Source organism: Neodiprion fabricii, chromosome 3 (assembly GCF_021155785.1).
Source record: "Neodiprion fabricii isolate iyNeoFabr1 chromosome 3, iyNeoFabr1.1, whole genome shotgun sequence".
NCBI lineage: Eukaryota > Metazoa > Arthropoda > Insecta > Hymenoptera > Diprionidae > Neodiprion > Neodiprion fabricii.
In genome coordinates, this window is record NC_060241.1 from 37,073,566 (window position 1) to 37,100,427 (window position 26,862).

The 26,862-nt window shown below is 41.6% G+C and overlaps 1 protein-coding gene across 4 annotated transcripts in view; it reads right to left on the bottom strand.

The window, feature by feature from the left end:
• LOC124177797 (gamma-aminobutyric acid type B receptor subunit 2) overlaps positions 1-26,862 on the bottom strand; it is a 102,695-nt gene that overhangs the window by 12,661 nt on the left and 63,172 nt on the right. For all 4 annotated transcript variants that reach the window (XM_046560613.1, XM_046560611.1, XM_046560614.1 and 1 more), the window contains exons 4-8: positions 25,323-25,427; positions 23,459-23,524; positions 17,390-17,593; positions 11,991-12,215; positions 8,143-8,203 (exon numbers count right to left, since the gene is read on the bottom strand). In XM_046560613.1, coding sequence (XP_046416569.1) covers positions 8,143-8,203; positions 11,991-12,215; positions 17,390-17,593; positions 23,459-23,524; positions 25,323-25,427 — 661 coding nt within the window. The remainder of the gene's footprint in view (positions 1-8,142; positions 8,204-11,990; positions 12,216-17,389; positions 17,594-23,458; positions 23,525-25,322; positions 25,428-26,862) is intronic.

Consider the following 26,862-nt stretch of genomic DNA (forward strand, 5'->3'; position numbering starts at 1 on the left):
CGGTTTCAAGATTCCTCTCCGTGCGTACCCGCATCAATTAATTTTATCAAAGAGTTTGGCAAAGGACGGTTTGCTGTATCTATTCTACCATAAAATGATGCAAACGAGATAGAGAGTGAGTGAGTTACCGATAGAGATAGAGAGAGATAAAGAAAGAGAGGGACAGAGAGAGAAATTAATCTAAACACAAACACGACGCGTTTCTGTGCTCATGGATGAAGTTTAATTAACCGCATCCCCGCATGAATTGGGTTCGCTGTCATTAGAGAATATCATAAAGCGCTGAATTTACCCGCCTGTAATCATCGACCTTGTCCCGAGATATTCGGAGGGTGTTTTATTTGTCTTTTTTATTTCGGTTCGTTAGGCATAATTTCCCAAGTTGCAAAAATACACGATATTTCGTAACGATCAGTGGCCGGCCGTTTTTTGTATACAAAAGAAACTGAAGACGGATGGTGAGAAAAAAGACTCGCAGGGTTATCCTTTGAAATAAATTGACCGTTTTAATTTAACCACCGCTTTAGCTGCTACATATCCCGCCATAATTTGGTCGGTCTACTCACAATTAGTCTCTTATCTTCTCCTCGGAGAGGCTTCCTCCAAATTTTCACACAGCCGACGGTTATATTCTAAGCCGCTTACGCGAGACTCCTTTCAATTCACGATACAGTGATCCTTTCATTACTTGCACGTATTCTCGTAATCCGCGGACCATCGTGGGGATAGTTTTTTAATTATCCGTGCCCTTTTTCTCAGAGCTGAAGACTTGTTCATTTTTTCTTAATCTTAAGCCATGTTCGACTAGACACTTATTTTCAAGGACTGTGTGAATTATTCAGAATGACAAAATTCTATCTCGACTTGAAGGTGCGAAACGGATTTTCAGCGCGAGTCTGTGTTACAGGTTTCGATCGTACGGGGGTGTAGACATACAAAGGACTTTCGTAATGTGTTTTACTTTCGCTCGTCTGAGAAGCTTCGTCAACTTTTCCAAGTACGCAAGGACGGTTGTCGGGCAGCAGAAAAGGTAATTCGAAAGTTGGATCGCTTTTAGTAAACGAGAGAACGGTCGTTTGTTCTTCTAGATCCCTGATCAGGATTTAAGATATTGATCGTTGACTGTTTAACTTCCGAACTCCTCCACCGTGGGGCAAACTTTCGTTGAATGATTGGTAATGTCGTCGTCGAGATAGAAGTTTCTCCCAAAAACCACGTCATCTTCTTCATAAATAAAAATTGATAGTAACCCCACTGACAAGTGGCTTCAGACTGGCAATGAGCCAGCTCTCCAAATTCCCGTTCACACACTGCAGATTCCAAGTTTATAGTGAAAGAAAAGCATAATATCCAATTCGAATTTCGAACTACAAATTCAGATTTGTGATTAATGCTTCTAATGCCTTTGGATACCATATTACGTGAAAATGTGACGCTTTGAAAAAATTTTTAACAACCATAACGGATCCACCATTAACAAATTCATCGCATACGTGTATAGACACACACACGTCCATCTAAAAACGTTTAAAGATGATTCTCTGTACTTCAAAACGTGAAGATCTAGCGAAAACCCAACTTTTCATTTTCAGGTTGATCACAATAACTGCCTTTTTTTTCTCTGAGAACGGAGAAACGGGAGACTTAATAAAAAGGAAAAAAAAATCAAGAAAGTAAGAAGACGGACCGAAGATCAGAGAGAATTACCAATCAGAGCGTTAATATTCGCCAAGGCATAAATGGGGTGAAATTTACCGTAAGAAGGGGAACAATTTCGTTCGACAACTCGATCAGGTTGATAATGATAAATGCGATAAAATGGGGTGAAATTCATCGGATTAACAATCACGAATGCAGCGAAGTCAAAAGACTCGGTAATCCGCAGCGTTCCATCTTACATCGAAGATGTTCCGTCAGAACGACGGTACAAAGTTTCCGGATTCTTTCGGTGGGTTGAAACGCGTAATAATACTGAATTGGTAACACATTTGGAAAGTGCAAAGAGATAAAGTGCGAATCCTGCTGATTGAAAAAAAAAAAAAAAAACAATAAACTGCTCGTTTGAAATTTTGCAAAACGAATTGCGTATCAGCGATGACAACGTGACGTTTTGCGGGATGTATGTTCCCCCTCCTCCGCCGCTCCGACAAAATTTTCAGCGACAACTATCCCTGCCTGCGACGTTATTGCGTATGCAAGAAGAGTCCCAGATGGGGCAGCCCAAGAATTCCCAGCGACAGGCGGTGAATTTCGAAGTCTTTCCGAGGCCTATTTTCGACGGAGGCTTCGCCTCGACGGCCATAAATTCAGTCAATCCCTTCGCAAAATCTCGTAGGTACGTCAGGTGTCACTGTCGTAATTGCCCTGAGGAACTTTGCGTCCTTTCCTCCTCTCTTCCTCCCTCCGTCACTTTGGCTTAGGATTTTCTCTTTCGTTTTTCACGCCGCCGTGAGGAGGAGACCAAAGTTAGTGTCTCGTGATGCCGGTATTAGTGCAACACGTTCAAGGGTCGGGAGAATTCTGTTCACCGTATCTGATCAAACCCCTGCGGATAACCAGACGCGGGAATTATTCCCACTGAACGACGTCGATCAATCGAGGCGTTAACAATCCTCAGGTGCGATCTATTTTCCTTGAGCAAAACTTTGGGTCGAGCGAATGGACGATTATCATTAGATCGTTGATCCAGACGGATGATTTCGTCGCTCGACGTAATTTATTTTACGCTCGACGAGTTCAACCCCGAGTCTCAATATTGATCAAGATACTAGGTACACTTGTTTTCTTATTTTCGGTTTGAAATTATCGGCGTTCGTGTGACTTCGTAGCCGTGAAATATGGTCGATATCGTTATCGTGATTTTCAGCGCGAGTCTCGATGCTGTTGTACCCCGCTGTTCGGTTCTAATTAAACGTTTCAAAGGGAAGGTTGACACGTTGAGGAACTCAATTAACAACCATAGAACGAACGTGCTTGCCGGAAAGGTCAAAGGTATTCGCATATTGTTCTTCTGTTATAGCCAGACGATCATCGTTTCCATCCAAAGTTAGATTTCGTGAATACTTGACTGTAAATGATGGTGGGCGTATGATGGTAAATTATTTAACTTGCAGAAGGGTGAGAGAGGAGGGTGAGATTAAATTTTGGAGGAAAATTGGAAGCCGTAGGTATATACAAGCGTATAATCAAAAGCTGGAGTGAAAAGAAGCTTCCCGTTATTGATGGCTTCCGAAATTTCGTTTCTGATTCTGCCGCCTGCCGACTAATTACAAAATAATAATACGGTAATCCAATTCCCACGTAACAACGTTTGACGCGAAGTCAATCGAGTGTTTATTTCTGTAATCAACATCGGAATGCTCAAAATATCGGAGACAAAGTCTCTCCGGATGAGAACCAAAAGCCCGCAAATCATGATTTACGCGAAATCAAGAGTCAACGGCATTGTTTGCGTCGGTGAAAGTCACGGTTCTTGACTTTATTGGTATTAGTTGTGAACCACTAGAAGTGGGTTTCAGATCCGGTGTATCGAGAGGCCGGAAGTGCTTACGCGACGGTAGCGATTCTAAACGAATCGCAAAGCTCGAGGACACGGCATAAAAGATGTTTCTAAGTGTCCAAAGCTGCGGTAGATGAAAGCGATACTCTCTGTTGGAATCCGCTTCATCAAGTTCGGAGAGCACAGCAATTTGCCTTAATTACATGGAGTACCGACGGAATAGATTGCTTCTCAAAAGTAGAAAGTTCTTATTGAGTTGTCGCCTCGTTCCTTCGTTTAGAATTTAGTACAGATTAGCGTGAATTCTTCATGGAGAATAATTAAGCCGCTGTTCAAAGGTGTTGGATATTCATACGTCAAAACGAAGTTTCGTTGAGTATCTATATTATACAGGGTGTCTCATCTTAATCAATCCACTCAAATACCTCTGTGAGTAAAAACTCTTCCGGAAAAAAGTTGTAAGGCGCGAAGTGGGAAAGAAGACGAGAGTGTCGGATTTTCCGCAAGTGGACCCGCCAAGGTCAAATAAAGGTCAACTTGGTTTATTTTAAATGCAACGGTATAGTTTTCTCGTCGGCATTTAAAAGGGCATCAAAAAGTACCGGCATTCTTACCACCTAAACATGACTGGTAACGAGATACGAGCCGGTCCATTTACTTGTTTTTCAAGTTGTATCTTTAATTTTCTAAATTATTAAATTTTTCTAATTTATAATTCTAATTCTTCAGTTTAAATTTTTGTTAATTCGAAATTTTCATATTTCGACTATTTTTAAAGGATGTTTATCCATTTTATCAGAATCTTCAAGGATGAAACTTTGTTCGCAAACCGTACTTACAATAACAAATAATCCAGAAAATTAAAATAAATTGAATATAAAAGTTATAATAAATATAACCATTAAAAAAAAAAGGTAAAAAGGGTCACAGGGGGAGCGTTTACTTCGTCCCCTGTCAGATGCAGACCTTTGCGAATCCTGTATAACATGCGAAATTCATGAACCAAGTACTACAGGAATCTTCCATTTATAGTAACTTGACCGACTCGCATCTCATTATCAGTCATGTTTGTGTGGTCAGTACGGCTGTACTTTTTGGAGCAAATTTAAATGCCCTTTCAGATGCCGATCCGAAAAATATACTGTTCTGTTAAAAAAAAAAAAAAAAAAACAAAGTTGACATCCGTAATTACGGAAAACTTGAGACTCTTATTTTCTTTCCCTCTTCGAACCTTACAGCTTTTGTCTGAAACATTTTTCACTCACACTTTTTGTTTTCGAAGTATTTGACTGCATTGATTAAAACGAGACACCCTGTATAATAATTACATTTGAAATTGTTCGCCAGAATTTCCAAATCCGGTTTTCATTCGCTGTATATTTGCTAATTTTTATTTTGAATTTGTCACGTTTTACAGGTAGACAAAGTGCATGCACTATGTGGCGAAATTAAACCGACCCACCCTCGGTTTACGATGCGTTTATTACCGTAATTTTGCCGTCGAGGATTTTAGTGGCACTTCGCACTTCCGACTACCGAGAATAATTTCTCCTGCAAGAATTATCGGTATTCGCGTTGTAAAATATTTAATGACGGTCATGTAAAACCTCTTTTCACTACATGCAGAAATTAACTTTTTTCTCATCTCTATTCAAGTACAGAAAAAGAAGTTGCGGAATTTTGTATTACATTCAATTACAGACATCGGCAGCACCCGTTGAGCACTTTTCGCAGACTGACAATGAGTTTGAAGTGACTGAATTGCGGTAGAATTTTACCAATCGCATCGATGCTTACAAGCCACAGTTGCGAACTTGAAATTCATTACGCCGATTCCAAATCGCCGCGCAAGCACCAAGAACAGGGAAGAAAAGTTTGAGGTTCCGACTCTCGCCTTTTTGTGACGAATAATCAGCACGATTTCTAATCACTTTGTCAGATCTGTCGAGCCAAATTCTTTTCGTACAAAAGAGGTATCCGAAACTCTCCGTCGCTGATCTATTTATCAAATCGTCGGCGAGTTGGCGTCGTTCAAACACGTCCCCAATGAGCAATTCTCGATGAGCTTAGTTGAGGGAAGTTGTACTCGTGCTATTGGAAGTTAGAATTAGTTGATCAAAGTCAAAACTCGAGTACGCAGCAACTAATGACATTCGGTTCAAGTTTCCCTCGATTTCGCTACCCTCAATACGATACGAGGATTGTGATGGCAACTGGAGGTTAGCTGCGATTTCACTGAAAATGAGCATGAGAAAATTCACTCGATGAAATCAAGTTGGGCGAGCGTTTGACGGTCTGAAAACGGGACTAATAATAAGGCAATCGATGCGTTCCAAGCCTAGGCGGCCTGAGTGTATATATCCGTTCACGGTCCTCCGAGAAGTCTTTGAAATTCGATAAGCCGAGGGACTCTTTGGTTTTTATCATGTCAAACGATAAATACATCAGTGCTAAGCCGGCTCACAGTTCACATCGCATTTTTTCCCGCCTCAGCCTTTTTTGTCTTGTATGAATAATAAAAAGAGAGAGAGAGAGAGAGAGCGGAATAAAAAAAAAAAAAAAATCAAGCCTGGATCGTCAGATGCGTGGGGAGCGAGGGAAATTACGATATTCAGCGAAATGGATATTTAAGAGGGTTTCGCTTGCCAATTCCTTTGATCTAGTAACGATGGATTCTTTCCTGTCGTTTATTTTATTTCTAAATACTCATTTGACATTTGCAGGGATTTACCGTTATTGTTCTTCAATTTTCGATAATTCCACATCGGTGTTTGCTGTTTTCTTATCGGAAATACTATCGTTTTACTCGCCGAGTTAATTTGTGTTTATAAAAATAAATCATCGACTTATGTAATTTTGCACGTCGCTTTGCGAGTCTTCGTTACTTATTCCTCCGACTGTCTAATTTAAGATATAGTTTTTCGTTGAAACTGCAAGTTTTCCGTTACCTTGATAGGATTAAAGTTCACAAGCATGTGAAGCTTACCTCGTATAAGCTGATTGGTCAGCATATTTTGTAATTAGTTCACCTCTGCAAGCCGCTCTCCGTGAATAATTAATTTGAACTTATACAGCACCGGTTTGCTTGATAAAATTCCAGAATTTCACTATCAGAAATTTCCGATAATAATCACCGCGTTAATATGCATATATTCGAAAATTTCATGAAACGAAATTCACGTCTGTGATCTTGTCTGTATAAAGTCTCCGAAATTGGGAATTGATTGACAACACAGTACTCGTTTAATTGAAGTTGCTCTGCAGGATTATTATTCGACAGTATTTTTAAATCATATTCAGTATTCGACAAGTATAGGAGGAATATATGTGCAGGGTTGTTTTTTCACTCTTGCTCAAAGGCGGGCAAGTCACTTGGGAATCGGCGCCCGCGGATTCAGATTCGATCGACTTTTTCTTCTGATAAATTTTTTTCCGTTTTATCAAACATTTGGTTCAAAGTTGAAAAGAGAGTGAAAATGCAAAATATCGCGCCTATACAAAGAGGAGCGCGGAAAATAACTGCAATTTATTCCGAATTCGTAACAGTTTAAATAATTGTCAGAGCCAGAATTCGCGGGCAGTAAGTAAATTTTCTTTCGTTTAATCAAGCAAATGTGGAGGACATCAAAAACACGACCCTTAATCTATCCTGTAATGTAACAAGGCTGACGTACGGTTGACAAGACCCGATGTTCGCGGCAAGGGATGTCGTTAATTTGTTTTCACAGTGAGGTATGAGGGTGCGCTAATTACTTGCATCCTCGATTCGAGCCTGGAGAAATTATTTCAACGATATAGAATTCACGGGGAAAACTAATTTAAATAGTTTTCTACGGTGTGTTAATGCGCAGTCGTGGACGGCCGGGGAATTACGGTCGTAGAAGTCAAGTTGCACCCCTCGGGATCTCGTTTGACCCATTAATTACAAACGTATTATGGAGAGAGGAGCTTTGACAGCGTTGTACGAATCTGCACAAGTTTTAAAAGAGAGCAAAACTGGCAGTGAATCGATTGCGATATTTGAAAGCTTTACTCATCGCGTGAATAGCAAACCGCAGGTGTCCCAATTTAAATCGCAGATGTGCTACAAGGATGGAAAGAGTTCGTGATCAGCGGTGAAAAATTTATCGGGATAAATATTGTTATCGTCAAATCGTCAAATGTTATCGAAAAATTTGAGATGACGGAAGTTGGAACGTTCATTTAATTTGCCCAAAACAACGATGACGTAATAATGATAATGGCGGTTATGAATTTCGAGAGCGTCACATCACCGCAGCTGCATCGCATCCCGCAAGCAGGGACAACCACAATGCATTGCGTTTGCCCCTCAATTGCTTTCATTCTGGCCGGTCTGCAAGCATGGCTGAATTATCAGTGTGCAGCTCATCGCGCGTGACGAACGTTTCCAAAATGCAGGACCATTGTCCTGCTGCCAAATATGCAGAATTACCGCGTTACAATTGTCCGTAAGCGAGTGACTCTAATGTTGTGAAAAATATGAGGAGGTTAGGAGTTTATTGGTGGAGTATTTATAGCAGCGATCTATTTTCAGCAATTGCGTGAAACAGCTTCGAACGATCGATCACAACGATTAATACATCTGATAAGACGAAGACATTTAAGACATTAACGAGGCTTACCGTGCATTTGATAAAAAGCCGAGATGCCGATTCGATCCGCACCTTTAAACGACACCGGACCCTGAAACAGAAGGAGAAAAATGTTGATACCTGATATGCTCGGAATCGATAAGAAGAACGCTTCGGTTACAGAAATCGAAAAAACTAGCAGCGGCAATAACTCAGCTGTTTCTGAAACTTCGGGTTTCAACTTAATCTTGACAAATTATTCACGCGTGATTAACCACAACGGCGTGACCCTGAACCAAGGAGGGAACATTCAACCTCGGCAGTCTTTGGGACAAGGTATTCGGCTGGCCATGAACGAGCCCATTACGCTTCTGAGATGAGCTACTTAGTTCGCTTCTGATCTGCCATTATTCCAGTAAATTGGGCTGCTGCTTTTTCATCGCTGACTTGTAACCCACGCGTCTAAAAAATTGTTCACGCAATGAGAAAGCGTCGGTGGATCCACGGGTTGCACCAAATTCAAGCGATACAAGCCGTGCATTGGAATGTGGATGATAGAAAATGGCGCAAATAACGATCCCAAGGGTCCAACCGTGGGTGAACCTCGCTTTATGAGGTCTTGAAATTGTTTGCGCGATCTCACCTCTATTCGGTTCTTATTTTTATACCGGGCAAGCGAGGCCCGATAAGGGCGCTGCAGCTGGTCTAACTGGCGTAAAAGCCGCGGCCAGTTTACGAGGGAAACCTTTCCAAACAGTTCTGATATTCACGCTTATTCCCTGCTTGTTTCGGGGCCTAACGACAACAAGCTCTTCGGACGTCAGGGGCGTCAATCAACAAGTTTGCCCTGTGGCTCAAAGGTAAATCTTTTTCCTCCGATTCCCCGGACTACATCCATCCGGAGTCTTCTTCGGCAAACAAAGGTTCTCTTCCTTCCACCTTCCGGAGCTGGGTCACGATGTGCGATTCGCGTGTCATACGTCATGGTTAAATTTCAGTCTGCGATTCGGTCCCGGAGTTAAGAATGATGGATCGGCCTGTCCGAATCAAAAGTTAGGATCAGAGAGAACATATCCGGTGATGTTATTTCCCTCGATGATGTAGTGAACACAAATTAAAAAGCATCCCTGCTTCGCGACAGGAATGGATAGAAGCAAATCGGAATGATTCAAGCTAAGATGTTAACAGTTTGAGAAAAGCTTTAATAATTATAGGCTTCTGAATTATAGAAATCTGGTGTTTTTCATCCTATTTCAAAGTTTTCGATTCTATTTCGTTTACTCTATAGATTTCCAGAAATCATCGGCAATTTTTTTTTTACATTTTATAATTATATCCAGATAGGATGAAAATAGATTTGTGTCAGTGCGTTAATTACTGCAACAACTGTATTTTCGCCGTTAAAACCTCACTACCTCTAATAATGCAAAATGTCTTGAATCTGTATCGGACAATCCACGTGGAAATCTGGCCATTGAGTAGAATAAGCCCAGAAACATTAGAATCGTATCAATGTCACCAATGTGTTTAATCATGTAAAACGTTCAACTTGTAGAAACTTTTCTCAAATTGTTGACATTTAATTATAGCTTGTGTTATTCTAGCTTGTCCAGAACCATTTACATTACCTATTGCAGAGATGAATTGATTCACTAGTGTTCACTGCCATTAGCGCAATTAACAACAATCCTAACTTTCGATTCAGGCGGCTTGGCTGACCCATCCTGAATTCGGGTGAAAGTTTTCGTCACTTTGTGCCAAATGGTGCGTAGCTGGCTCCGTTAGCCAGCGACCAAATCCGCGGAGGGTTGTCTCGCCATCCTTGTCCTCCCGGAGTCAATCTCTTTCCCCGTATTTCACCCTTCATATTTCCCTTCGCCGCATCCTCGCCGATTCCACAGAGTCACCTTGTCTTGAACCCTCTCGTTTCCGCGCGGTTTCGCATCTATCAGCATAAACGTGACATTGTCAGACCTCTGGACCGTTCCTAAGTGTGACGGATACCTACCAAACACTTTCAAGGCATTAGACGAGCTATAACGGCCGCGAAATGTTTTACCATCGTACCAAATTCCCCTCTTTGGAGGGCGTTAATGTGATTGCTTTTTCGTCAATGGTAAATGATATTGATGCTTCGGAGTGCCGTGATTTGTACAGTCCTGACGTTCCCAGCTGGTCCCTCAAATTTCCTACCTTTCTTTCGGCGTAGAGAAAGAGAGAGAGAGAGAAAAAAAAACGTAACATGATTTTATCCACCTTCCGAAATGGCTTGGATATTATAACGCTTGGGGGAAATCCCAGCTTACGTTGAGATCGATACGTTATACCTGTGCAAAATGATGAAAGAATAAATAAACTCGACTTTCAGACACGTATACATTACCCGAACTTTTAGTCCGAATCATATTTCATTTGATTTCTATATGAAAATTGTATTCGTTCGAAGATTTTCGGTGATTTTATTTTCAGACCTACATGAAAAAATTGAAAAAAAGGGACTGAATAGTTCAGTGAAATTTGTTTTCCGACGTTTCGGAATTCTGGAGCATCGATTATCTGACGTATGTGTAACAAAACATCGACAACAAGAGATTTGATTTTTCTGAATTGTTCAACTTTTGTGGGCACCTGCATCTGGGAATTTTTTGCAGGGATTTAGATAAACAACCACCAATACTTACAAAAATACATTTTTAATAATACCTACGACCGAAAATGAATCACCAGTTTTTGATCACCTCTTTTTTCCCATTTCTTCAACATCTGCACAAAACATTTCAGACAATTTCGTTCGCTGTCTCCCACAACTAATTATCTACTTCAATTTGCAGGGTAAAATTAAACCTGAGATTTTTTCCCTTGGTGAGTAAAAGCGGGAGAAGGAGCAGGGACGAGACGATCGACGGGCAAAGGGTTGCCTGAGTGCCAATTTTCTCTGCTAAGACTGCGGAGAGGCTGCCGAAGCCGACAAACCCCGGAGCTTCGTGGCAGAAACAAGCCTAGATGTACACACGGGGATAGTAATTCCCGGACGCTTAATATTTCGGCCGAGTCGATTACGTTGGCAATGTAGAATCAGCCCGCAGCGCCACCGTCGGCTGTCCGTGAAACAGGCTCGGGCAATCTTCGAAACATGGAGATTAGAGCACGGTCGTAGATACGGATCTGGAAAGTCCGATAGTGGAGGGTGTCGCACCCATTGTGTCCCTCGAATTGGAGTTTTTTTTTCCTTGCTTTTTCTCTCCCCGATAAAAATAGATCACAAAATCATGAAAGTAATGTGATTCTGCAATACATTTAGATCGAGGCATGTAAAAAGAGTAAAAAAAGTAAAAAAAGTAAGAACAATTCCGACATGAAAATGCTAAAAACTGTTTTGGATGAAATCTAAAAATTTGTAAGGGAGAATTTTTTGTATGTTCCGAATAGAGATTTGACTCCTTAGCTCTGGTCTCCATGCTTCGAAACCTAACAAAGCCTAAGAATACAAAATATGCCGGCGGTGGCGTTGCGAGTCTGCGTCCTAGGAGTTAAGCGTGGTCTTGGCCGTATTGCGCGCATGCGCATTCGCAGAGGAATCTGACATTGGGAACGATTTTTCGATAAGGACGATAATCAGATTTTACGTTGCGGTTTTTTGACACCGAGAAATCGTTCCAATAAACTGGAACGGTTGAATCAATAAATCGTATTTACATTTGAGATTCTGCGACGCTTGAACCTAACCTCAATTTCATGCAAAAACACGTGACACGCTTTGGTTATGTAAAACATCGTGTGCACCATGGAGTCACAGTATTTCTACGCCTCGCGTATTCGCAATATTTGGCCTTCAGCTCACGCTAGGCTTCGAAAGACCGAGTGTGCTTCCTTGGTGCACGGTATACCATTTCACTCACCGAAACGCCCATAAATTCAAGCTGGCTGAGCTGGCGCAAAATGTGGTCCGCAAGGTCTCGCCTGCCGTGCGTGTACTCGGCCATGCTGATGTTTCTGTGATTAAGGTAATTCTCGGCGTTGGACAAGGCGAGGGCCATGGCCCAAACTGCGTCGAAGGTCTGCGCGGCGTACCTTGACAAGGTCACGCCTCTGGCCGCCAGCTCGGTGGTGAACTCGGCTGTTGTCTGAAAGCGATAGAATACGAAGAGAGCTTTATCAAGCTGCAAAACAGCGAAACATGCTTGACGTTTGCAGGCGGCGGTCCCGCAACTCTATACAAAGTATCAAAATACAACACGGTTTGTTAAGGGGCAGGCAAATCATACTTATGTTTGGAAGTTTTTTTCCAGAATTCAAAAACACTCGGAGTAATTTGAGTTTGAGGGATTTATCATTGATAGTTTCGAGAATATTTTAGAATTTTTTCATCGAAATTAATTACAAAATGGCGGCATGGCACATGTAAATAACGAATGACAAAACTTGTTTATCGATTTGATCTCGTGGCTAGATTTTTGAATTTCAATTTTTTTATATAATTTTTTCAACAACCTTACGGTAAAAAAATTAAACTTTTTGTTCATAATCGTATATGTTTGAAATTTTCTTTTTTAATATTGGGGCTACGAGCTCGAACCCGAAAATGTGTTTTGAACTCGAAAAAATGTTTCTATCTGTTATAAATTGGACAGTGATGTCAGGAGATGCGCAACCGCAAAAGCCTTCGAGTTCGAAGTCGTTCGCTACTTGCATGCGCCACGCCGCCATTTCGTCATTTATTTCAATGAAAAAATTCTAACATGTTCTAAAAACTACAAATAATAAATCCCGCAAACTCAAATTACTCTAAGTGTTTTCACTTTCTTGACAAAAAAAAAAAAAAATCCTATAAATAGGCATGGTTTTAGACCGTCCAAGCTGTGCCACCCTTTAATCACGTTCCAGGAGCTTATTAATCCAAAGTGAAAACCGAAGTTGTAAGAAGATCACTGCGATGCCTGAAAAAGTTTTTGTCCTGTATGCGCCCTCTGCGCAGTTACAATGAGAATTACTGTAATAAAAAAATTTCCCAATTTTAGCATTTCATCAACGTTTCAGAAGGGCGCGGAATTCGGCGTATAATAAGTGCAAATTTTGCCAATCCATTGGCTGTCACGTTTCACGTTATAATTACGTCTCCGATTTCTAATCAATGGGATGAAGCAAAAATGAGAAGACTGCGAAGGCTGCTCAATTATATTACAAATTGGGGATCATTTTTTTCCGCTTGGTTCTTTCGAATCAAATCAGGCGGTGCAATTTTCCATAACCGAGTATCGGGGAAGCTCTTCCATCTTTACCAAGCGTTTGGATCTGCGTCTATATACGCGCAGACTCTGTGTGCTCAGTCATTATACCTTCGACGATAGGAGAGAATAATATATCGCCTTTTCAACGTATCTATCTGGAACACGCGAAGTTGGAATCGGGGGCTACCGCAACGAGGTGTACGCTACCTATCTTGTGCACCATACGAATACCGTAACATCGGAGTCAACGTGTATTCCACACTCGTGCAATATCTCAAATTACCGTACAGGCAACAATGTAACCCAGCAGACAATGATTTGTTAAACTCTCAAGGTTCTTCTCGGTGGCGCAGTCAACGTAACAAATTTCCGAACTCATGCCGGCCGGAATGAAGCTTACTGAAAATAAGTTTGCAGACTTTCAGACCTTTCGTCTTATAATATCGCACTCGTATTTCGACCCATTTTGAAGGGGAATGCGAATCGAGGTGAGTGAAAAAAAAAAAAAAAAAATTGAAACCCTAAGGTTGTCAACTTGCGCCGTTCAACTCAACGAACATTTGCAAAACTTCACTTCACGGTTTCCGCATAACCTGTAGCTTTTTCGTGAGATTCTTCGGGACGGAATATTCTTAGGGCAAAAGAATAACAGAGGTTGAGATGAATCGTGAACGAAAGCAGGATTGGAGAGGGTGTGGAAAACTCACCCACGTCGGAGTTCAAAGACGTCGAAAGTCCGTCAGGAGCTTAGGTCAAATCTCGTTAAGAACACGGCGAACGCTTCGGTGGTAGCATTGGTTTTCGATATAGCAGGCAGTCAGTTGAATGGAATGAAGTGAGTGCGGAGAAGAGGATCTTGGCGTGATTTATTATTCGAGGTAGAGGAAGAGGAAGAGGAAAAGGAAGAGGAAAAGGAAAAGGAAAAGGGTGAGGAGAATGTATAAAAAGCGGGCGTGGATCTCTGCCTGGCAAGCTGCTACCGATATCGGTTTTAATCATACATCCCGAACACTCTATAAGCTTTAGCCTGCAAGTCGAAAAGAATTTGTGATTTCGCATTCGGTCAGCTGTTGATTTGAATTGTCTCTCAGAGCGGATTTTTCGAAACACATCAAAGACCGGTTAGAAAAACGATATTCCTGAATAAAAATCATGTGAATTCGATTTTCCAGCGAAATCGCGATAACGAACGGCATAGTGGAACAGGAGGGAAAATGGAATAGAAACAGCCACCGTCACAGCTGCAACTACCAACGATAAATTCCCCGCGAAATACGGGGAGCGGAGACAAAACATGTACATACCTGTACATATTGGCATATGTCGGGCGGAGACGCGTCGTTTATTTTTTTAGCACCGACTCTGGAACAAAACGCAGAATTTCTTGTTTTTCTCTGCCAGCTCGTTATTATTTACAGTGCGTGACGAAAACGTAACTGCACAGTTTTAATTTCCAGCTGCACAGCGAGGGATAAAATACACGCGTTCGCACTTTCCGCACTCGCAATTCACTCTCCGATGCTGCATAACGGTTTTATACGCCAATTGAGTAATTACTGGATTCAGAATAGATTCGTGTATCGCGTATTAATTCTGCAGTTATCACTGATTACACATATGCATGTATCATAGTTCGCCAAACATTCAGTCAAATGCACAGTCGTGTCTGCCACCCTTGCACGATTCCCAATTCATTAAGCGTAGTCGATTCGAGGGGTGAATTGTTTCATCTCCAAGGTCACTAATTCCAATAAAGCTATCTCTCATACAACTAGGCACGTATAAAAGCAATGTTTAAACAGATTCAGGCGGATCGTTCACGGCAGTTAGTCTTATAATTAACCACCTGCCTTTGTAAGCAGCAATAATAATTGTCCAACTGTTATTAGTCTACACGAGATAATTATTCCCATCGTTTAATATTCACGTTACCCTCAGACGCGATGAAATTTTCTAAATTTAACATCGAAGATTTTTCTGAAGACCAAAAAATCCGATCTCGATAATGAAACGTTAAATTTATGTTTACACGCACGTGTGTTAAAATCTGATTTTAACACAGCTCACCCGTCTGCGTATAGATAAAATAATTCCTCGCTCGTCGTGCCTTTGATTGTCTTGAAAATGGTATGAAAATTCTTATGTTAAAGTCGCAGAGTCACTCGTGCGTAAGACCGATTCTGTATTCATTTTCGATAGATTATCCTGGAAAGGCAGCCGACCGCGTAATCGCAGGACCCTATTTCCGATAAAATTTCCAGAGCGAAAAAATTGTACCCCCGAATTTGCACCTGAAGTTAAAACGTACAAATTGTGGTTTCGCCGCAGCCACGACGGAATCGAGTTTTCATTAGTCAGTGGTATCGCGTATCGGTGAATAATTCAACTCTCGAGTATCGATTTCAGACTACTTTTGTTTCACCTACCTGTGTACGTTAACAAACGCGGCCGTGTAACCGTAGGATTGAGACAAATTTTTAACCAACGTGTGGTAGTTGGAGGCAAACGTTTGTTCAAGTTGATTAAATAATTAAAATTAGATAGTAACCATCGACGAGCAGCCACCGTGCTAATTTGTCATTCATTGTGTTCCCGTTAAAAGTTTCCGCACAACCGCTGCTGATGAATTTCACGGAAACAAACACGGGATGTGATTAAAACTGCGGACGGTACCGCAGGGTGGAAAATATAGCCGAGAATTCTTGATCGTTTAAAAAGAAATTCACCAACGTCGCATCCCGAAATTTTTGAGGCAACACGACTCGTCCACTCCTGAATAATAGTCGAGAAACCCAGAAGCCCGGGTATTATCATCGACTGAACGTGATGAATTCTTGAAAAGCTTCGTGTCGGGAGCTTCGGATGTTATCCGATCAGATTCGAGACTCGGTTCGGCTCGCAGGACCCTTCGATCATCGAGGTTCAACGACAAGTCGAATTAGTAAGCCGTGTTCGAGATTAAGGGGTAACATCGCTCTAAAATTTTGGAAAGTTCTATGTTTTTTTTTTTTTTTTTTTTGTTGGCTTAAACAATATTTTAGGGTCATAAAGACAATATCCAGTTGGTTCTATAGTGAAAATTTTATGTTAAAAGGTTCAATTCTCGATATTGCCACAGTACCTCGGAGCGCGCGCCGAGTGCTCGTAAAACTTGAAACGTATTTTTCTCGAAACCACTTTTTTCAAACTAGGAGGACGGAATACTTGAACACCGTTGCACGGATCGATTTGAAATTTCGACAGTGGCTTCAAAACTACATTCTCCATGAAAGTGCCTCCCCGTTTATTTATATAATGTGAACTTTTTTCTTCTTATAAACAATTTACTGCTTATTTTTTGGCAAAAAATCGACTCATTTTTTCAAAAGTGAACCATTTCTGCAAAATTTGATAGAAAGAAAAAAAAAAAAAAAAAACGAACCAATCCCTCCGTACCTCCATAGGCAATAATATATAGAATCGAAAATTTGTTGGGTTTTTGTGCCAGGTCTTATACCTTACGAGAAATCCGTCCTCCCGTAAAGGAATTGAAAAAAAGGCGATTTCAAAGATTGGCTCTGTCGCCGCCAATGACGTTGACGTTTTTTTTCACACTTCAATACGTGTTAAACGGACCCTATGAAAATAAATCCTATTTCTTTTTCCATACTCCTAAAATAAATCGTCAAAGTTGGGCCTTTTCTCGGAGCACTGAGGTTCAAAGGTCGGTAATCAGGCAGTCGACGTTATCGACCGCTGCAAGGTGTAACAATTAATGACACCACCTCCCCCATCTCGGAATAATAAAGCACCGCAGAACGGTGTGCTAGAAAAAATGAACCGAACCGGGCTCGCTGTCAGTTCGTGAATTATCCGAGGGTAGTTGGGTTCAGTTAGCAGCTGCGCCTCCCCATAGATCTCGCAATTACAGATCGCCTTTTTACTCTTCTCGTTCAGCTTAAATTCCCCGCCAATCAGACTCCGAAGTGGCTGGTAACCCGTCCGTAGATCTTTCCGGAGATTCAGACACCCGCTGTTTCTGGCCCCGGGAGATCTCCCGGAAATAATATAAAACAAATTGGGTCCCTTACCCAGCCGGCGTCGCTCTTACGTGGACCCAAGACCACCGTGTGGCTCTTGACGATGACGAGGCCGTCCAAGGTCGAGGCCAACTCGGAGGACGAACAGTCCTCGGGTCTTGTGTGCCACCATTCTCCTGTCACCCCGGAAAGGTCGACGGCATCCCCTGGAAGAATCCAGGCGTAGTCGCCACCGTGCATCCCCAGCTTCCAGGCCTGAAACGAGACGAGTTAAGAGAAGTTTTGTTGCACCGGTGGTAGGATGAGGAACGAGGTCGTGTGCCTGAAAATCGTCAGGATTTCCCGAAGGATGTATTTCGATTTTTTTGGGGCTTTTATGGGGGTATCGAAATAATTGTAGTAAGAATCAAGAGTTTGAGAAGAAGGAGAAAAAATGTTTAAAGGATCGTGAACACGAATTTAACACGATGTTCTTACCGTGTGATTTGATGATTGATCTGAGAAAATGAGAATTACACGAGCCAAGATACGAACAGTTTTAGGAAGGATTTTATAATTAGAACCTTGAAAATGATTAATCCTTGACGTTTTTGGTCCGATTATAACGTTTTTGAAACCTGACTGAAAAATTTTTACAGTTAAATTAATTGAAAGTAATATAGGGAATCCTAACGCAATTTCGAGGCTCTCGAGAAAGTCTTGTGGATAATTTGGACCAGTGTCGAACCTTGAATTTTATTATAAAAAATGATTTTCGAAGATCAGTGAGAGTAAATCACTTGTTAACCTTGACCAACAATGTTCTTATTTTACCGTAGCATATTATACTTTGCAATAGCTGCAGGCAAAGTATTCCGAGCTGCATTTTTGAATTTGAACTGAAACCGGGCATGTCTTCGAGACATGTTGCATACCTAGTTTTTTACCGTAAAAATTCAAAGTGCGCGAGGCGTTCCAAATGACTGAAAATTACACACGGTGCCGCTTACGGTGTATAATACACATACTTAACATATCCGACTTACGCATCTCACGTTTCCATATCCTGCACCATCTTTTGTAAATATTATCCTGAACGAAGGATACGACAAACGTGTATGTGTAATATAAAGCGAGAAATCGCGGATCTATTCAAAGGAACAGCTTGAATTTAAAGCTAGACTCTCGCGTGGGTTAGAATCTCGCGAAAAGTGTATCGTCTACAGCACGATGAATGTACGTCGGAGTGCATTCGTTGGTTCGGTGACACCCGGAGGTTTTTAAAATGATTATATTTGCATACCGTATGTATCACGTACTCGCTATCAACGCGGCTGCGACCAATTGAAAAACCAACGCGTTAAATAAACATTGATATACGGTTTCACGTTCACGTCGCCCACTTCGTTTCATTTGAAATGGCGATAAAAAATATTTCACAATTTCGAAGCTGCAGGGATTATATGCAGGCGGTATTCGTGCGGCACCGAATCTCCGATATGTGTGTACATCATTTTCCAAACCAATCACGTCTGGCCTTCACGCCTGTGCTTCGTGGGGTGAAAAGACATGAAAGAACCGCATTGAGGCTACGCGAATTTATAAGCCATTTTATATTTTCAAGCTAGTTACGTATATATTGCTATAAAATGACAGTGAAACATTCTAATCACGTGGAGTAATTATTAGCTTGGAGTAATCATGGTTACAAATAATCCTGACAGCGTACGTTGAGGCTGGTATAAAATTCCTATGAAATGTGATGTATAGCTTTTGATAGAGGAGTAATTAAAACCGAGGAAAAAATCCGCTAAAAATGTAAGTGTAACAGGGAAAGAAAAGCAGCGAAAAATCCAACGCGAAAGAAAAGCGTTCAATCATATATGATTATCCCCGGTAAAAATGAAATCCTGAAGAAAAAAAATTCCTCCGCCAATGTTACGAAATGACAATCCTCAAATATCAGCCCGTATTCTTCCGTGTTGCGAAGAGCATTGAGTTTCGTAAATGCCGAATCGTGGGTGGATCTGGTGGATGGCACTTATTCAGTTGCACAGTAAGAAGAGTTGGCTTCCGGGAATCGAATGGCTCGGGAAACTCCATCCACCAAACGGATTTACGCTTGATTTTTACCATTTTCACAACGTTCGAGTGCCTTCCAGGGCCAAAGAAACGGCGAGCGTATTTAGTAGCTCGCGGAGTTTGCACTTTTGCAGTTTATCTCGGATTACTGAACCTGGCAGGTAATTATTTTCCTTTTCCACCTTCCCATGAATACGCTTGTTCTATGAGTCTGCTACGAGGAAATTAACTACGCGTATAGCATCCGAGTGTTTATGAAGATATGGAAATATAATATATATATATATATATATATATGTATATACATATGTACAATTGAAAATCAGTCTTCATTTATTGAAAGAGAAATTCCTGCTCGAGATAAGATCGACGGCGAAATTGGGGCGTTATAACGCGGTAGAAAGTCGGGCTAAGCTTATTCGATTTGGCAGCGTTTTTAACCCGACTGAAGCGGCATAAATTAGAATTCCAATGAAGCGATATTCGATTCATTCATCAGAATTCAATGAAACGAGAAAATTGGCGAAGTCAGTGAAACCGCGAAACGAATCAACCTCGCAAATATCTCTGGAATATTCAACGTAAATACCGGAATATTATTATCAGTATTTACACACTATATTTTTTCACATCGAAATACCTAGACTTGCTTCAAGGGGAGTTACACTAACACAACTTTAGTTTTCATCGCCCGTATCTTGAATTCTCCAGACCGAACGACAATATCGAAAGATCGATATTCCTTTGTCTGGGAAACCTCGATAAGAATGCATAAACGTGTTTCAAGCTGCAGCTCCGAATAACAACCATTCGCATCGACAAAATTGATGATTAGAATAAAATCTCAGGGAAATTCTTTGCCGAGATCGAGTAAGGGGAATAAATTTTTCAACAAATTTGTTTACGAAGGTTTCAGAATTCTTTGAATCTCCGTAGGACGTTAAAATTGTTACATTGAAATCGAAAAAAACGATGGAAAATTTCCTCAAGAGTCGGTGACAAGTGAAGACGAAAAAAGGGTCTACTTTCGGAGGGCGTTCTCACCTCTCTAAACGCCGAGATTTCGCGACGATGGTTCGCCTCGAGCAATATCGAACCTGGCTGGTCCCTCGTATAATAACGGCAGCCCATGCGCTCATATATTTCGAACAAGCAAGTTAATGAACATAACCGCGGGCGGTTTTCGCAGCATAAGAGCAGCGGCTGAGGGCATAAAGGTAATAAAGGCAATTAGGAGTGCGAGTTTCGTATTTCTCTGCCCAAGGAGGCAGCCTTTGTGCCATGTAAAAAAATGGTTCGAGACTTCGAGTAAACAACCGGTTAAGAAAGCGTTTGGCGGAGGAACGCCGCGTCAAAAAAGATCCGATCTGCAGCCATCACGATGCAATTATCAAACAATTATTGTCCCAGCGATAAATTGACTCAAACTCCAGTGACGTCACCTCCTGTTAGATATCGCCCACCTCCTTCACCGAGGTTCTCTCGACTAATTACGAAATCTCATCAGAGCCGTTGAAAAGCTGATATTATACCGAGCGTCGACTAGAACCATCCCGGTTATGTAATTATAAGGAACGTACCTTCAAAGGGAAATACTTTCAGCGAAGAATATACTAGAGGCGAAAGCGTTGTTGCGTCGGTTGAATTTGGTGACAGGAATTTTTTTCTCCTTAACGATAAACTCGAATTTTATATGGTTGAAAAAAAATCTCGCTCACAATCAGGGAAAAACAATATTCTATTTACGCAAGTTAAACATAACACAGTTATATTATCACTTTGCAACAAATGTTATGAAACTTTCCCGCGAAGTAATAAAATCTCCTTACGAATCCGGCCGAGGTTCATTTCTCGCACTTTTTGTTTTCATTCGTTTTTTTCTTTCTTCTCCGGGACGGGAACTCGGTAAACAGAAAATATTGTTTGAACGAGAGAGAAGAGAGGGAATAAAAATGTTAGAAGAAAATCAATCGATACTAATATCCCGTGCAGGGAATTTGTTTGCGTTGCGATGTGAAAGGCAACGGCATGAAAATTAAAATAACTGCGTTTTCCCTGTTGGTTTTTTGGAAAGTACTCTAATTCGGACGTTGAAATTGAATCGTTGGTTTTCAGGCGAGTACGAATTTTGCGGAACGTTTTAACTATCTGTTAAAAATATTCTACCTACGAACAAGTCTGAAGGACAGACATAAACAACCTAGAGAGTTATTGCAATGGTGTAGAATATTTCTTTCCGAATTTTCTGCTCGGCAGATTCGCACCCCGATTTTACTACGCGTAACAGCGCCTATTTTCGACTGCCAAGGGTCTGAAGAATAACGATAGCAAAGGAAGAATGGAAACCGAATTGTTTTTCGTGGCGAAGGAACCGTTCAACTGATCACTGCCAGGGACAGCGACTCTTAAACCGCAAAGTAGTGGAAATAGCTGTTCCATATTCAAGCGATCAACGAAGTCGATGTCCATTTATTTTCGTACAAGCGTTGAAGTAACAGACGACGCGATTACGAAGACTGCAAGTAGGAGTAAAAAACAAGATCGTTTTTCCCAGAGAAATACACTTAAATCTGTCAATCGAAAAGGACCCTCCCGTGTCTCGCGAATTCTCAGCAAAAGCTCTGGGGTCGGGTGAAGATCTGAAGAACGCAGAAAGCCTCGAGGCGTCTAAACCGCAGCAGATGTTTCTCGGGAGCTTTTGTTCGTCGGACTTTTTCACGGCGCGCGTGCAAACGGGAAAATTTTGAGCCGAGTTGATCGAACTCGCGAAAAACATCGCAACAGATTTTCGGCACCTTTTTGCACCCTTAAATGCGAATTTCAACCACCCGACTACCGAACTTATGATGTACAGCGAATGTCGGCAACAACTCGGAGTGTAAAATATCCTGCAGGGCTATTCAAGCCTGGCGAAACTCCTCGACAGGGTATTTCGTGTAGTTCGAACCGCAGGACTTACTTAGCGTCAAACTCCTCGCCTGAAACTGGTTTTCATACAGAGGATGCGAAACTTCTGTTACCGGAAAGCAGACGACCCGGATTTCGGAAACAATTCCGTCCCCGATTCGAGGCTTTTAAACGTCGTTCATTACCGGACTTGCGGACTTGATTGGTCGACGAATATTCGAGGAGGGTGAAAATAAGACTAGGATTTCAAAGATGACCGCGAAGATGTTCCCGACGAGTCGAAGAAAATTGAACCCTGCTATTTGGCTTTGATAGATTTTGGGAAATGCCGGAAACTCGTGTTCGAATCGCGCAACTTTACGAACAGTTCCAATGAAAAATAGCCCGACGATCGTTATAAAGTTGAACTTCGCACCGGGAATACAGGCGAGTCGGTTATAAGTTTCAAGCATTTCGGTTCCACGGTTTTCACAGCATTAATTACACCCGAGGAAAGTTTGCCACTTTACTCTACCGCACAGAGGACTATACGTACAGGTATATGGTGAAGTGTGCTTACGGGGCGATACATAAATTATGCCCACAATAACACGACGTGCTTAGCAAAGTAAAAGTCGCTTGAAAACGTGTCGACGTAGCATAATTTGCACCGGTGAAGATGAAATATTACCGCCACGTGGCGAAGCGAAGAGGAAATGGACGTGGTTTTGAGCGCTGCAGCCACGGCGTTTTAAATTCATTTAAGAGGCTCTGAGAGGCTCTCGAAAATCCCTTCTTTCAAAAGCCCGACCCCCAACCCTGCACATCGGGCTGCAGACTGAACTTCACTCGGACTTTGAATCTGAAAGATTAATAGGAACTGAAAGCTCGGCGTCTCGGCAACAACTGGAGAAGACTCCCTCGGGATCAGCGATCTTTACAGGTTCGTTCTTTCGATCCGGGTCTTTTTGAATTCTCGATCCCTCGATGTCTCGGCCAGGAGGCTAATTGCGAGTCGACGGTAGCTCTTCTTTAATCCCCTGCACCGAGATTCCCGGGTCAAGTGTACGTTTTTGTTTCTTCTTAAGTTTATTTGGTAGTCTTTCCATTAGGAGAGTCCGAGTTATTAAGGGTTGAGGGTTTTGTTATATTCTGAGTTCCGTCTTTGCTTACCTCGCAGAAAACTCGGGGTGCCAAGACCGGGGAGAAGCTTGCGATGATTATCCTTGTGTCCAGTTCCTGCAATCCAATGAAAAAAGGCTTTTTAATTATGAGTTGACCGATGCGTTCGCTGTTTTTTTTTTCAACTACCCGTTTCCCTGTTTTTAGAGAAAAAACGGAGGTTATTATAATCACCCAGGAAATGAAAAGTTGAGGTTTTACTAGATCTACACGTTTTGAAGTATAGATAATCACCTCCAATCATTTTCAGATGGGCGATTGTGTGTGTATTTAAATACCTATGCGATCAATCTTTTGTCCGATGATATTTCGAGAACGAGTTATCGGATTTCAATAATTTTGGTCTCAACCAAGGCAGCTTTTCCAAACTTAGAACTGATTAGATTTTGACTTTGATCGGTTGGGTACATTTTGAATTTTCTAAATAAAAAAATTTTTAAAAATTAAATAAATATGATGATATCTTGAGACCGAATGAATGGATTCGAATGTAAACTGGTACCGTAATATAATAGTTTTTGGGCTCCTGTTTACGATTCTGAAGTCAGATCTGCCAAATCCAGAATGGCAAATCGAATTTGGTGAAAGAAAATTTTTCAAATATTCGGATTTTAGTAAAAATTGATAGGAAGCAGCACTTTGCGTCACCGAAAAAGAATCCAAGGCAGGAATTACAAAATTTGTAATGGTGGATCCACTATAGTGGTTGAAATTTTTAAAAAAGCCGACATTTTCCTGTAATTAAGCTTCTAAATCGTTAATCACGAATCTCAATTTGCAGTTCGAAATGCGATTCGGATATTAGTATCTTATTTTTTCTGTGAATTTGGAACCTGCAGTGAGAAAATGGGAAGTTCGAAGTCGGCTTGTTTTTTATCTATTCAGAATTCCTTAGCCGGTTCTCTTACTTGATACTGCGAATGATGAATTGGCCAGTCGATTAATTAATCACACTATCTCACGAGGCTGCCTGTCGCGAGCGGCCTGAGAATCGTAACACGAAATCGCACGTATCGGCAAGTTTATCTTGAACAAATGGACGGTGAATTAAATGCTCCCAAAAAAGTTTTCGCACGGCTAGGGAATGGGGGTCTTCGTCCAGATGCGAGATCAAGCCAAAGACGATGGTTATGAATCATCCTGTCCCGACGACATTCAAAGGTCATATTCGAGGTCTGCTTGTTCCCATGCCTATGGGGACTGTGCAAGAAGACGGTACGATTCAAATTGGGCAAATAAATTATCAGTCTCTTGTTCAAGGGTCCCACGGGGTATTAAACGTTCGTAATGCATAAAACTTGGCCCCTCGCATTTCAGCTCTTCACTTTCAGCATCCTGAGGGAGATTCGTCCGCATATAACATCCAAGAGAGCAAACATTCCTTATATGTACAATTTTTAATCCCCTCGACATGTTACATAGTTCAAAACTTCGTACACATCAGCCGAGGAACTTTTACTCCCTGTGATGTTGGAGCTTCTCGTTCCTACAACGAAATAATCCGAGTCTCCTTCGGTTCTTCTCTTGTAAATTTGGAGGCAAGACGCGGAAGAACCGAATAACAATAAGTCGACTACCGCGGGGAAGACGGGCCCAGAAATGAAATCTTCGTTGTCCCGGAAACGACCGAAGCCTCGAAAATTTGACTCTTTGCGTGTTTTCCGTTTTTTTCAAATTAACCCATTTCAGCCGGCGGTGTTTTATTCTCTGTACGAATAACCGTGATTAAAGTGCGAACGAGTTTTGAAATTAAACTGAAAGCACCTTAGGCGAAAATCCCTTAATTCTAGAACAATATAAACGGGCAATCTCTTCCCCGGGACAAAACCGTCGTAAGAAACAAAGTCAGGCTCACCTTTAAAGTGCGCAGCTGCTCTTTGTAGTCGTTCGCTGCAAACGTGATGGTGGCGGTACACGTGATGTTAGCTTGTTCCAGCTCCGTGACCAAGTCATTTACCGCCTGAAACGTGAAACATGTACATCAACATATTTTTTCCACCCCCGCAAAGAAAGGCGAGACATTCTCTCCCCTGCCGAGAAGCGAGAGAAGGTCGGCCTAACGCGGGCCAAAATCGTTCCGGGCTGAGAGCTTTTAGTGCTTGACGCTTGTTCCGCGTACGTTGGCCGCTTCTCATCAGGTAATGTTACAGGATTCAGTTCATACTATAACGCGGCGTCGATCACCCCGAAACAATATCGCGTGTTTTCTCGCCAATTCTTTTTCACGCTTAGGTATATCTGCGAATGAATATATATTGTCTCTCCGAGGCGTTCCGAATTTCTTTTATTGATCGAGGAGCAGCGTTCGATACGTGTTGACCTTTTACCGCTAGAGCCGCGGATGAGCCTTCCCGGGGTATGAAAAATCTATCGAATATCCCGCCAAGATGAGACTTTGACCGATCGGTCATCCGATTTTAGGACCGGCTCTCGATCGTCCGTCCAGAGATGTAACTCGAAAATGTGAAAGTTGATAACGGAAATTCCTCGGAGTATACCGTCACTCTGGACAACTCCGTAACTTGTGATGAGCAAAGTTTTTGATCCGGGTGTTCGATTAGCACGAAATCTCGGAGAAATTCTGCCGATAGGCGGTATTAATTTAATCTCGAAAACGCTAACAGCCCGAGTCGAAATGTTCCCATTTTCAAAGTCCAATGCTCAGGAGATTCCGAATGGCGGCTTCTCGGATTACGCGAAGAAGCGAGCCTGAGCCTGTAACACGGATTAAACTATAGATCTTCCGGATTGCTGTCGTTTCACAACGAACGCTCGCCTTCGATGGTTTTGCATAATTTGGTTTTATAAACCGTAGCTGACCCAGAGAAATTTCTAGTTATATGTAGTTACTGTACAGTCCCCGGCTATTCTCTATTTAGTGTACCTAATCGGATGTTGGTGGAGCGATAAATAGACGTCACGGGTTAACTAAACGTACAGATTTCATGCCGCATTTAGTGAGCAGAAAATGTGATATCGACAACTATGATCCCACTGAACAGTGACTTCTACCACACTTTCCCACAATTTTAACAATTGCAACGACACGCGTTTTACTATAATTGTATAGTTACTGCATGACAAATTTTCAATGATTTTTCGATCTTATCTTAATATGTATAGAATTCTCGATATCGAAGGTCAAAGTGAATGGGAGTCAAGATTTGACGCTTCGGTTCTGAAGGGGGCCCTGATCCACAGAAAAATTCGATTAAATATAAAAACTTCCCGTTGACTTGGATGATAAGTGAATTACCATTAGGGTTGATGGATGTGTAATGGATATTATCTGGTCTGTGGATTATTAACTTAATTTTCACCGCTGTTGCGGGTTTTTTTTTTTGACTTTCTTTCATGTAGAAAGTCTCGTCTGATACGAGGTTGCATAAGTATAA